Source organism: Parambassis ranga, chromosome 5 (genome assembly GCF_900634625.1).
Source record: "Parambassis ranga chromosome 5, fParRan2.1, whole genome shotgun sequence".
NCBI lineage: Eukaryota > Metazoa > Chordata > Actinopteri > Ambassidae > Parambassis > Parambassis ranga.
In genome coordinates this window covers 25,262,973-25,276,056 of record NC_041026.1, presented here as the reverse complement: position 1 = coordinate 25,276,056, position 13,084 = coordinate 25,262,973, and the positions used below count along the sequence as shown (strand labels likewise).

The following is a 13,084-nucleotide window of genomic DNA, read 5'->3' as shown; positions in this document are numbered from 1 at the left end:
CCTCCCTCCTCTATCTGTTTAAAGTGTGTTTTCCTGTCCGCAGGGTCCTCTCCGTGGATCCAGCAGGAGTCAGAGCTCTGCCTGCGGACAGTGCAGTCGTTTGTCCGTCCCACTGAAAGCTGTGGGTGCTGCCAGTGCTCCCTGCTGGAGCTGCTGCTGAGCATGATCCGGCTGCTACGCACCACAGGACGGGACTGAAAGGACGCTTCTCATCAACGCGCACAGAGGCTGCGGGCATGGATCACTGAGCGCAGATAGGAGGTAAGAATACAGTTTTAAAAAACTGAAAAAATGAAATAAGTCTATTTTAATTTTTAATTAATCTGTTATTTGCACGGACGTTTGTCTGAAGAAGATAATTTTGTGTAAAATACGCAGCGCTTGAAAAGCTGTTGGCAGGCAGGCAGCCTCAAACATTCCAGTTATTCATTACCTTTAATAACTGACTGTATTTATCTGTTTTAATATTAGTGATGTTTACATAGGCTTAGATTGACATATTGAAAAGCCTAATTAACTTTTGCAATTGCTTTGGTTTGACTTTTATGCAACATGTTTTTATGCAAAACTGTAACATTTCGTTTGGTTTGCTAACCAAATATTTATAAAGATTGATTAAGGTCTTTATAAAAACTTTACGTTTGACAGAAGCCTGGCTTTTCTTTGAGGTGCGTATAAAAATTGTGGAATTGCGCATCAGTCCGCGTGCTGTTTGGCACAAAGAGCAACACGAAATATCGATTTAGCAGAGGATTCTGGGTTTTAATAGAAACCTCGGGCTGTGTGTGTGTGGGAGTATAGGTGCTTGACACATTTACGGGCTCCGAGGCTGTGTATTTCTCCCACGCTCCTGAGGGAGTCCTCTCTACAGTCCGCTGGAAACATCTCACCGTTCATATCAAAGTGCGGCTGCCTGTTTGGATACTGTGTGTGTGTTTGCGATGCTTTGCGGTGCGTGCCAACAGCCTAGAGGACAAACATGCCTTAAAATATCTGAAAAATGCCCTAAACACCTCTGTTCTCGCTGCCCGCAAGGGTCCTTTTACTGCCGAGCAGGGCTCTCTCCTTAGGAAGAGATCCTGCCATAAAAGTTATTAGGTATGCACATTTTACCTTAGTTTAAAGTATACGCTTACTGTTATATAAAAGTCCATGTTATGAAACATGACATCCAGCAAGATTCATAAATCCTTTTCTATGTTTGTAAATTTAACCCTTAGTCATGACCAAAACATTCTAAGACTAAGAAATCCATACATAAATTGACATTGTAAATAATTAGCCCCTAGTGTCCATTAGAGTTCTGCCAAATGGGACAATATGCTGCTGCACTGTGCCATGACAGAACCCAGTAGACAAATCCATTCTTTCCCATGATCCACATGCTGCATGGTGCAGTTCCTGAGCAGCTATTTATTAAAGAACAACACAACCAAAAAGATGGATACACAGAGGATGAAGAAAGTCTGTGAAAGTGAAATAAGTAAGACACAGCAGGCGAGATGAGGAGGAACAGAGAAGGGAGGGGTCGCTGACAACAGTGTGGAGGTGGAGGAAAGCGAAGAGAAAAAGGGAGAAGTCTTGATGAAAGCGTTTGGTCTGAGCTGTGTGTTCATGGCTTTGATTATGAACATGAAGGAGGAAAACCAAGTCCTGCTGGACACATGGAGACAGGAAGCCATGTGTGTGTGTGTGTGTGTGTGGCTGCTCCAAAGTGGATTAACTGTCTTCTAATTGCCTCCTTGTAAAGTTAAGTAACATCATCAGTTTTCACCATGTGGCGTTCTGTCCCACATCTGCCCCCCCTCTCTCTTATCTCTTCTACACCTTTCCTCCTTTCTCCCCTAGCTTAGGTTTTCAACAGCTGGCTATTTCAGGTCCTTATTTCATTTCTGCAAATAAATAATTCAGGTAACAGGACAACATAAAGGCCCTCAGTGAGAGCCCAGAATCTTTGTTCAAACCTGAATTGCCCATCTACCGTTCAGAATGTCTGCCTGAATAATGTATTTGTTTCCCAGTGCACAGTGTATTCTGGTCAGTGGTGCTAGGCGTTATCTCCCTATTATTCAGAAGCTGTCATAGAAAGATAAACATACATTAAAGATGAGTCTTTAGAAAGAAGTTGGAAAAAACTGATGTTTGCTTGTTTGCTCCTTCATAGCTGAGGCACTCTGCAGTTTTTTTTTCTCTTGATTGCTTTTTCCAGTATGCATTATGAAATGAGCTAAAATATTTATGACCTGGACAGAAAGGATAAACTAGATTCTGGCAAAGAAAGTATGAATGCAGCTTCAACGACAGCCATAATTAAAAGTTGTAAAATCAACCTTGGACAGTAGGTCAATAAACCAATCAGAGTAAAGCTGACCTCTGACCCTCTCACTACACAGCAGTGAGGCTGGAGTCAGCATTTATACATATTTTGTGATGTACAATGTTTTTATGTGGAATGCATTTTGTGGAGAGCAAAAACTTATTTTTTTTGCTCTTTTTGTCTATATCACAAGTCCTGCTGGGCAGCAAGCAAGCAATTATCAATTTTTGCATTCAACATGTGCACAATCATGCTGTTAGTTTTGTATTTTTATCTGTTTTATTTTAACACCTGCCTGGATTTAAATTTCAGTTCAACTTTTAGATCAGCAGGAAAAAACTGCTCAACATACCACGCTGGGATTTGCCTCTATCAAACACAGTATGCAGGACAAACAACAACACGACATCTCTTCAATTTACTGCAACAATAGGACAGAATATGGCCAGACTCTTTACAGCTGTAAATGTAATTTTTTACACTACAGTGTTAACCTAGAAGGGAAATGGCAGTTCGTTTATGTGCACTTAGCGTGTCCCATGTCAGAAGCATTAATAATGCATTAATTAGCATTAATGTATTATTAATTTACCCAGCCCATCATCAGGAGGAAAGGTGATATATGATTAATATTCCAATGACCTGCACATGACCTCTGTGTATCCACCAACTGACTGACTCACTTCTGGTGTCTGTTTGTGAACTGCACTCTCATGGTTTCAGGTTAGGTCCACTGAGTGGAATTGTTGTCAAATGAACTCATCTGCCTTTCACTGTGCACACATTTGTCATATCTGCCTATTAAGGTATGAGCTTAAATGTGTACAATACTTGAAGCACTTTACTGTTTTGGTGTCCTCACGTTTAAAGGTCAAAGTCTTGACATGTTAGGGCAGCAGGTTCACTCAAGGATCCTGCATTGTTTTTGTATTTTATTATGCGTTTATCTGTTTATCTGCTGGCATAGAAATAATCTCTTACATCTGAAGCACTGCAATAAACTCCAGCCTTTCATCTGCTCTGCTTTCACCTACTACATCTGCATGGCCGCTCACTGTAGACTCAGCAGGTGTCCTGTTCTACAACTGTGTGCGTGACTGGGCATGTGTGTGTACGTGGAGTAATAAGAGATGTGTGTTGTCTTGCTGTCTTGGGCCAATTGTGCTGAGGATGAGCAGTGGCCTGCAAACGTTTTGCTCTGACATGACATTTTTCTCTTCATGGCACAGTGACTGGAGAGAGCACTCAAATAACAGCATGATGTCTCAATAGGGAGTCCATTTACACTTGTGCGTGCACACACGGACAAACAGACGCACACACAGACGAGACACACGAGCACACACATGCTGGTGGGTTTTTGTTGTACAGACAGTTTTGTACATGTTCTGTGTTCTCATGTTGGCTCCAGCCTTTCTGTTTTGTTGTTGTTCACCCCCTCAGACTGCAGAATCTCAGGCTTGATTGCTGTCATTTCTTTTCTTCGTCTTGTGCACTGCATTGTCCTGGGTAATATTTGCTGAGAATCAAAGCTCCACTAGCTTTGTGGTAGGATTGCCATGACAAGTGACTGAAGCTGCCTTTTTGGCACAAAATGGGGACTGATCAGATTCCTGAGGTCCAGACAGGCAAGGTGGATATTGTCCTTTTTGATTTATTTTTTAATGCACTGATTAAAAAACCATTAAATGTCCACACACAGCTTTCACGTCCCCCCGTGACATCTATCTCTCTCAGCATCAGCCTGTGACAGAACCGTCATACCTTCCCCACAGCTTCCTCCGGTTGACTCAACTGTCTGATTAGATTTTCAAGCACCTCGCTGCATAACTTTGCATCCTAATGAAGAAACCCTGATATTATTCAAACAGTTATGTGATTCTTTAGGATAGGGCATACAGGTCAACACACATGAGTAGAAGAAGAGAAAAATATTAGTGAGAAAAGCACACTTCTGGCTTAATTTGTAGAAAAAGTTTGGAACTAATTAGTGATGCTTGCTGACATCATGAGCTCAGATGTGGAGAAGACCTCATTAAAATGTTAGATTGTAGTAGTGGGGTCTACATTGCACATTGCCCATTATTGAGAGAACATTTTTATTTTCATTGGTCTTTTTTTAAAGCAAGAATGTGTTTATTTTCTGCTTCAAAGCTATGAATCAATATGTTTTATGTAGCAAGTATTCATTTTTGGTGCATAAATGTTAACCTCATCATGACTCCTCAGAGGTTGCACACAGGGTTCATCCACATAACCATAAACAAACCCTGAATTTGAGAAGAAGCTGTTTGCTATCAGTCCAATTATTTAACATAATAATATTTTTCAAATAATATAATGTAACATTCCCTGTAAATATTGATCTCCCTGGAGAAAAAGTCGTATGAACAAAAATGCATCCAGTGTCCAGGTTATCTGTGTCCTCACTTAGGCAAATTTAATCTTTGCATTAGTGATCAGCTGTGGTGTATTGAGGAGGACTGGATACCAATATGATAAAGGTTTTAAACATTTTTTAAGTTTTAAGTCATAGAACATGTATTTCAGTGTTCTCTGTGTATTTTGAGACATGTGACTGAGCTGATTCACTTCCTGCTGAGTCCTACACATGAGAAAAACAAATTAAGCTTTTTTATTTTCAAATGTTGAACCAAATAGTTTAAACTCTTATAATAGCCATTTTGTGAGGTTTGTAGACACTCTATGCTCCATTGTGAAATCAAACATTTTACAACCATAAACCTTTAGTTGCACATCATACGGTATTCCAGTAAAATCTTACATTAACACAGATTTTCCATTCAGGTTTTTTCACCCTCCCGCCAGCTACGCCATTTTGACAACCTGTTACATCAGCTTGTCTCACAGGAATAAGCAAGATTATCCTCACTGCCATTCATCTTTTTAATCTTTTGTGCTCTTGCTTCTGGGAAATGCTGATGTGTCTATAGACATTCAATTATACATGCAATACAGTATCTCTTACTGACTTCCCACGCCAGAGGGGAAAAGGTTGCAGAGCGTCACTTATGTGTGTGTGAAAAGCAATGGCTCTGGATGGGTGTGTATAACTCTGAACTGACCTCCCTGCCGAGGCTTTGATGCACTGCTGGAATGAAAATATATCTATTATATTGCCAGATTAGCCTCTAGGGTTCCGCCATTGTTTTGTGTGTTTCTTTACATGCTTTGATTTACATTTCCCAGAATGACTTTCTACACGCTGAGGGAAGAGGTCTAAATTCTTTCATTTCAACTGTTAGCTGGACTGTCCATTAGTGATAATAAAAACACTGTGCAGGTTTCTGTCTGCTGAAAACATGACATGACTAGCTGCATTACAGTCTCTGCACTGTCGTCTTGTGTGGTGTTAAGTTAATATGAAATAAAATAACAGTTAAAAACCTAAGAAACGGATGGCAAAGCTTTAGAAATCTAGAGTATTAAACAGGATCACACAGAACAAAACAAGCACCACAAAAAGGTCACATAAAAAATAACCCATTAAAACAACAATTTACATCTAAATGGTGCTCAAATGCGTACAAACAATAGATAGGGACACTCTAATTGAATCAAAAATAAAGTACTAGGGTTTAGCATCCAGATGTGTGCAGAATAAAATGAACTAGTTTACATGTGCATATGTGTAAATGTAGGCATATTACACTGCAAATATCAGACCTTACATTTATCCAAATATGACCAAGAATTAGATCTGTTGATTATCAAATCACAAAATATGGACAGAGGAATTAGTATATAGGAAAGAATGTCACAGCCACAGACAGCAGATTTTAATCCATTATTATTGGACATTTATTTTGGTTAATACAGTATTGGACTTTATGGTATTGTGTTGGGACCGGACTTCCATGTATGGCACAAAGACCAAAGCAGCAGCCTGAGGAATGAAGCCAATACAATCCAAAAACTGCAGTTCTTCTAATGGCTACTCTAAAAACAGGTCAGTCCCTACTGACCTCCAATGTCTTTTCATCAGAAATAAACATGATTAGAGCTGGGTACTTTGGGCAGCAATATGCCGTAGATGCATCTAGTCTGCCTTAAATCAAAAAAGAAGAAGGAGAAGTGTCGGGTACAAAAGAAACCAAAATGAAACCAGATTTTTAAGGGAGTGACCACTTTGAGCGTCAGCTGGGTGTCATGTCAGATTATGAGCTGCTCTGTCCATATTAGGATTAATGAGGAATTAAGTGAAGTGAGGCACTGCCAAGATGATGATGGCCAGAGCCTCTCACATTTGGAGCAACTCTTCTGAAAAGCTATTATAACAGTATGGATGGTTCATCCATCTTTATTTACCATCCATAATAGAGATTACAAAATAGTACTTACCGGGTGTAAAACAGGTTTTTATTACCCACTAATTTATTCCTTAATGATGGATTTAAGCCTGTAAATTAGATTGCTGTATTAAGACACTGAAACTTGACCCCAATGTAGTATTGGCAGTTTAAAAGGAGAAGGTGTTGTACAACCACTTATCACATGCATCACCTTGTAATGACCATTTCTTGGCTCTCAGTGTGAGTCAGAATCTGAGTGCCGTCTGCAAAGCACGGAAATGGTCACACACACCTGCAGCACTGCCTGGTGAGCGTCTTCCACTCGCAGGCGACTTAATTAGCAAACCACCTTTGACACACAGCTAGTTACCAGGAGTGGTGGTGCTTTATGCCCAAGTATTATCTGGATTTTGAAATGAACAAAGATGACTTTAACCTCAGCCACTCATCCTGCGGTGGGAGGTGATTCTTAACACTTTGCTGTTTAACAGAGTGAAACATTGCATTGATCTTTTTTGACTGAGTTTTGTATCCAGATCATGGTTGATCTCTACTTCTGTTGTGCATTAAAAAATCTATGTTACTGGAGTATTTCAACTGGACATATATACCTTCACTAATAATATAACTTCTAAAAATAGACTCAGCGCAGCAGCCAAACCATTACAGCCAGGGTAGCACAGCCCCAGTGTAATCATTCCATGACTAGATTGCTTTTCTGCTGTGATTTTATGATTGGCAATATCTGTCCACCTATTCTGCTCTATACGTGTAACCTGTGCAGTCATCATGCAGCTTTTCACTCAGGCAATCATGAGTCTTTTGGGACTGAAGCAGTCTTTTGGGGACTAAAGGCAACTAAGGAAACCAGAAGCAGTTAGAGAAAGGCTGATGTAAGACTGTAGAGCGGAAAAAACTGCCACCTCTGCTCCCTGGGACATCTTGTTTACCAGTGCCTCTGGTTCACCCTTCTTCTCTACTTCCTCCCCTTACTGCTTGCTTTAATCTGTCTCCTGCTCTCCAGCAGGCATTTCAGGCGTTCCAGGTGATGCATGCCCCCTTTTAAGCCAAGAATCCAGCATACAGCCCAAAAAATCTATATTTCCATTTCCCTCCATTCTCCATCTAAACCCTTGTTACCCTGGTGGCAATCAGACAGTCTGGTCATGATCTGAGCAGCTGGAAACCTCCAACACGAGTTGAGCAAAGTGGCTGCAGGGCTGTGCTCGTGTACACTATTCAATTCTTCACTCTGTTTTTTTCTGACCTCATGTTTTTCCCCCCACTTTACTCTCCCCAGTGCCCCTCTTTTCATTTCTGCCTACATCCCCATGAGACTTCCCTTACAGATATAGTCATGAAACTACAAATCTATATCCTTACGAACTAAGCAGCGCTGTAGAAATCCTCTTTTCTCCATAAAGCCATATCACTGAGAATTTTTAAATGGAGAGTAGTGATGGGAATTTCGGCTCTTTTAAGAGAGATGGTTTTTATGGATCGGCTACACAAAAAATACATTTTAAAGTACAAAAACAATACTTAAGTCAGTTTGACAAAAAGATCTGATGATTGTATGTAGCTCATATTGCCTATACAATTTTAACTATTTGTTCAGTGCAACAACAGAAGAAGAATCACACAGGTTCACTGCACTGATGGCTGTACAGTTCTAATGAGCCTGTGCAGCTGCTTGATATGAGATTTTAACCCTGCAAACTTCACAGTCGCTAACAATGTAATTGAAATGAGACATTTTTCAGAATTTCCTGTAGATCCTCATCCTTCCATTGTGTTGTCTCTTTAGCAGCTGTTCTCTCTCTTTCTCGCTTGTTTGTGTCTCCCTCCCCCCTGATTCTTTCTTGTGTGTGTGTGTTGTTTCTGTACCCCCCCCCCCCCCCCACCTGATCGGTGTAGACACCCAGGCGCGACCACACATTGTGTAGTTGACCAATCACGTGCAGCAGAGAAAACAGAGGAAAAAGAGCCAGTCCTAAGAGCCGTTTGGTTCATGGCCGACACATCACTAATGGAGAGTGCTGTTGATCCCAGGGGACTTCTGTTTCCTCCCACACTCTGTTGTTTACAATACCCACAGAGACCAGAACACCTACAAGTCAACAGACGAGTCATTATTCGATTCAACAATTACTACATTATCATTGCACTTCACTGTTGACATTTGACTCATAATTTAACAGACCCATGATATTGCTTCCTTTTTTACCCCCACAGGACTGTTTTAATCTCTCTGTTTTGTAGTTGAGCAATGCTTTAACTCTACTGCACTACTGCCTTACTGTCACCAAAGAGCTCAGTGTCACACACCTCACCGCTATAGTACCTGTGCCCTCATTAATCTAGTGCCTTGTAGTGAGGTTGCCATGGCAACAGAAGCTGGGAGAAAATGAGTCCATCACTCAGCCAAATGTTTTGTTGCCAAAGTGGAGTTGTGCAGCGGTTGATATTTGGGAGTTGATTTGTTGCGCTGTCCGGTTCCTGAGCTCATGACTAGTAAGGTTAGTCATCAAATGCTGGAAGCACTTAATGCTGAGATCTTCACTCAGACATTGAAGTGAAGAGAAGCTGTGATTTTAATCATTCAGTTGATTTCCTGCAGGTGCAATTAGTTACCATCCCCTAATCAATCAGAAGCGAATGTGGTTTATGGACTGACTTTCATCTTGTAGCTGTCAATTTAGCAGGACGCTACGTCTGTGTATATTGGTTTAGACTGGCTTTAACAGTGGAGACTAACAACAGTCATCGATGACGGCTTCTGCATTCAGCAACAGAGGCTTGCCGTCTTGGAATCTGTGATCCAAATACTCTGGTGTAGTAAACCTTACAGAGATAACATTCTTCTTGTAATGCTATTTATAATGGAGCACAGGTCACCTGTTAGAGTACATATAAGTGTTGGACAACAACTACAGTAACTGAAGTTCCCATCACTAACTTCTTGCACTGTAATAGTGACTATAATTCAGTGAGTGCAACTGGTAAGTGTGATTGTAGGTCAACCCCTCACACTGGTTCTCCTGACAAACACAACTAACACAAACTCTGTCTACAGAAAATCAGCTGTACAGTTTAGACTCACCTTAGACAACAAGCCGGTCAAACAATGCCTAAGGATTTAATTCCAGCAGCAGATTCAGAGCCATCTCTCTGTTGCTCCTGCTGCTGCATCATAGCATAATTCAGCCCATTCTGTTACAGTGTATTTGCTTTCTTGCTGAGAGTCAGATGAGAGGATCAGCAGGCTACCATCCTCATGTCTGTGCTTTACATATAGAGTTGCAGTCGGAATAATGTGATTTGGTTCGGAATGGTTATTCTGAGACAGTCAAATTTGCTACAGCAAGGTTAATGGTCGACCACAGAAAAAGCTGGATTTTCAGGACGACAGAGTGCTAATAATGTGTGAACAGTCAATTTTGATTTTTAAGTAAACACACATGGATATTCTAAAAAAAGTGGGCATTTTTAATGACCTTTAGTATATTATAAATAAATAATTTTGGTAGAATCAACAATGTTGAAAGAGATTTACCTTAAGATCTAATATTCATATTATCCTGTTCATCCATCTACATTGTTTTCTTCTGTGAGCCTCAATCTGAAAAACCGTGTAAATATCTCAAAAAAATCACCAGGTTACAGGTCAAAACAATCCACAGACAATGTAATTCTATATGACAATGTATTTCTGTAACTGAAATACACATTTATTTTGGGGTGAACTGCCCCTTTAAACCTGCCTTACAGTCGGTGTTATAACCTATAGCCTCTGGTGTATTCTGCAGCTGTTCTTATAGTTTTCCACAATATTTTAGCTAATGAACTCTTCAGAGGTGACACTGAAGTGAATTTATTTAAAGTCGAGCTGGCTAAGGCATGGCCACACTTGATGAATGTGCTTCCTTGGCTCCAGAAATATTCTAAATAAACCACATGGTCTGCTACAGTTGAGAGAAGTGAATAACCAATTTAGTGTAACTTGCTGAATGTGTGGTTTTCTGATCCAGTTGATTGCCTGCTGGTCTGATTACTTAGCTTCATTCAATTTGGCCATTCCCCTGAGCTCTGGTGCACATTAATGATGGCCTCTTGTGGTGGCCTGTGATTCAGACAGCTTGTGTACACGTCTCAAGCTGTGGCTAAGCCAAAATGATAGGGGACTGACAAAGGGGGCTTGATGCATAATGCACCTGTTCAATCTGCAGGTGGTAGGGTTGATAAATGTATTAGACAGACAGACAGACAGACAGGCAGACAGACAGACAGACAGACAGGCAGGCAGGCAGGCAGACAGACAGACAGACAGACAGTAATCTTTGTGTTTGGTATCCACAGTTATGTTGAGAGAGAGAATAATGTGTTTTGATTTACTCTTCCACAGTTCATTTCTCATCTGTCCGTGTTGTGTTCCCTTCTCCCCAGTGCTGTCACCAGGCTGTTATTTATCCCTGCATCATAGAGGCTCAGCCTGGTGCATCATGGGAGCTCATCAGCAGTATGACAGACACAATATATGAGGACTGAGAGGTCGTCATGGAGACTGGCAGCTACACCTCAGGCCCAGCCATCCCTGGCTGGACAGCGGCCGGGCTGGAGGGAATAGGAGTCCCTCAGGAGCAGGATGCAGTTGGGGGTTCATCCAGCACTCCAGCGTCATGGGACATGCCATACTCTTTGAGCTTCCAGGTGTCCCTCACTGCCTTCCTTATGCTGGAGCTGGTGTTAGGTTTCAGCAGCAACCTGACAGTACTGGTGCTCTACTGCTCTCAATCCAATCTGGTGGACTCAGTGAGCAACATGGTGACTGTGAACCTGCACGTGCTGGATGTGGCGGTGTGTGTGCTGTGTGTGCCTCTAACTGTGGTGGTCATACTTCTGCCCCCAGGACCAAACCTGGCCTTACTGTGCAGCTTCCACGAGGCCTGCGTCACCTTCGCCAGTATCGCCACAGCCGTCAACATCCTGGTTATCAGCCTGGATAGGTATGACATCTCAGTACGACCGGCCAACCGGCTGCTGACTACGCGCAGGGCCGCACTGCTCCTGGCTGCAGTCTGGATCACATCGGTTGCTGTGTTTTTTATCCCATTCTTGGAGGTGCAATGGTCCAGTGGAGAAGCAGCACAGGAGACAGGACAGGTGACACCCCTGTCTTTGTCCTCGCATGGCGCAAGTGCCACAGTGGTGCCAGCATGGCGGAACCGGACCCTCCTTTGTGTTGGCTATGAGGGTCATTACATGGGCCTGGGTATGTATTACCATCTCATCCTGCAGGTGCCCATCTTCTTTACCACTGTGGCCGTCATGTTGTTTACCTATTCTAGAATACTGAGAGCATTAAACATTCGCATTGGCTCCCACATAAAGAAGAGCCAGCGGTTTAGGGGCCCTACCTGCAGGGGGCGCCACAAGAGACAGAATAAGAGGAAGGCAGGACTTAAAATGAGTGATAGTGGGGAAGCAGGAGGGGAGCAGTGTACTATTGACACTACCAAACAGCTCAGCCATCCTCCTCTCATCCCATCCCCATCCCCCACCCCAACAGCTACCTCCCCTCCTGCCCTGTCCTCTTCCGCTCCACTTGTCACCTCTGACATAGGCGCTGCCACTCCTATGCCAGCCTCCATGGGTGTCCATGCCTCTGTGTCAGCCATCATTGCCTTGCGGCGAGCAGTACGACGACACAGAGATCGAAGAGAGCGCCAGAGAAGGGTGTTTAGGATGTCCCTCATCATCATTACAACCTTCCTGGGCTGTTGGGCTCCCCTTTCTGTGACCAACATGCTGATTCTGGGCATTGGCCCCAGTGACGTCCTGGTCAGCCTACGCCTCTGGTTCCTTGCCCTTGCGTATGGTACCACTGTCTCCCACCCCCTGCTCTACGCTTTCACTCGACAGAAACTACGCCGTGCCCTCCGTGCCAAGGTTAAAAAGCGGGTGGTGTCCCTGCTCCAAGTTGACCCTTCACCGGGCGGCACTGTAATACACAACTCTTGGGTGGAGAACAGGAAAACCAGCCGACAGGTGCGGCTAGAAGCAAGCGAAGGTACTGACCGCTGTCTGGCAGAGGCCCTGTAAAACTGAAACACATGGGTCATAATTAAAAACCAGAACAGAGTCACAGGTGTGTTCCATTATAAAAGTCACTGATGCGAGAAGGCGGTGTAAGAAATGTGAAAAACACATTTCCACCATGGGAGATGTTTTAATCTAACCACCAGCAGCGAGCCCCTGAAAAACACCACTAATATTCACCTCAGGCTGTAGGGGAAGGAGGGTGTTGTTGTCACTGTGGCACGCATATACACGTGTATGTATATAATTTGCACTTTGTGAAAAGAATAAAGACTATTTACATATTGGGCTGCACATTCTCATAGTGGTGCTTATGTAACGGCACCAAAGAATGTGTTTAGCCCGCGGAAAATAT

At 42.6% G+C, this 13,084-nt stretch overlaps 1 protein-coding gene across 1 annotated transcript; it reads left to right on the top strand.

Moving 5' to 3' along the window:
• Positions 1 to 207: 207 nt before the first annotated feature.
• On the top strand, positions 208 to 12,804 carry LOC114436411 (G-protein coupled receptor 22-like). Its single transcript, XM_028406655.1, has 2 exons — positions 208 to 261; positions 11,077 to 12,804. The coding sequence occupies exon 2, from the start codon at positions 11,188 to 11,190 to the stop codon at positions 12,730 to 12,732; it is 1,545 nt and encodes a 514-aa protein (XP_028262456.1). The 5' UTR covers positions 208 to 261; positions 11,077 to 11,187; the 3' UTR covers positions 12,733 to 12,804.
• Positions 12,805 to 13,084: the final 280 nt, after the last annotated feature.

Coding starts and splice junctions, on each gene's coding strand:
- LOC114436411 (XM_028406655.1), top strand. CDS start 11,188: ATGGAGACTGGCAGCTACACCTCAGGCCCAGCCATCCCTGGCTGGACA.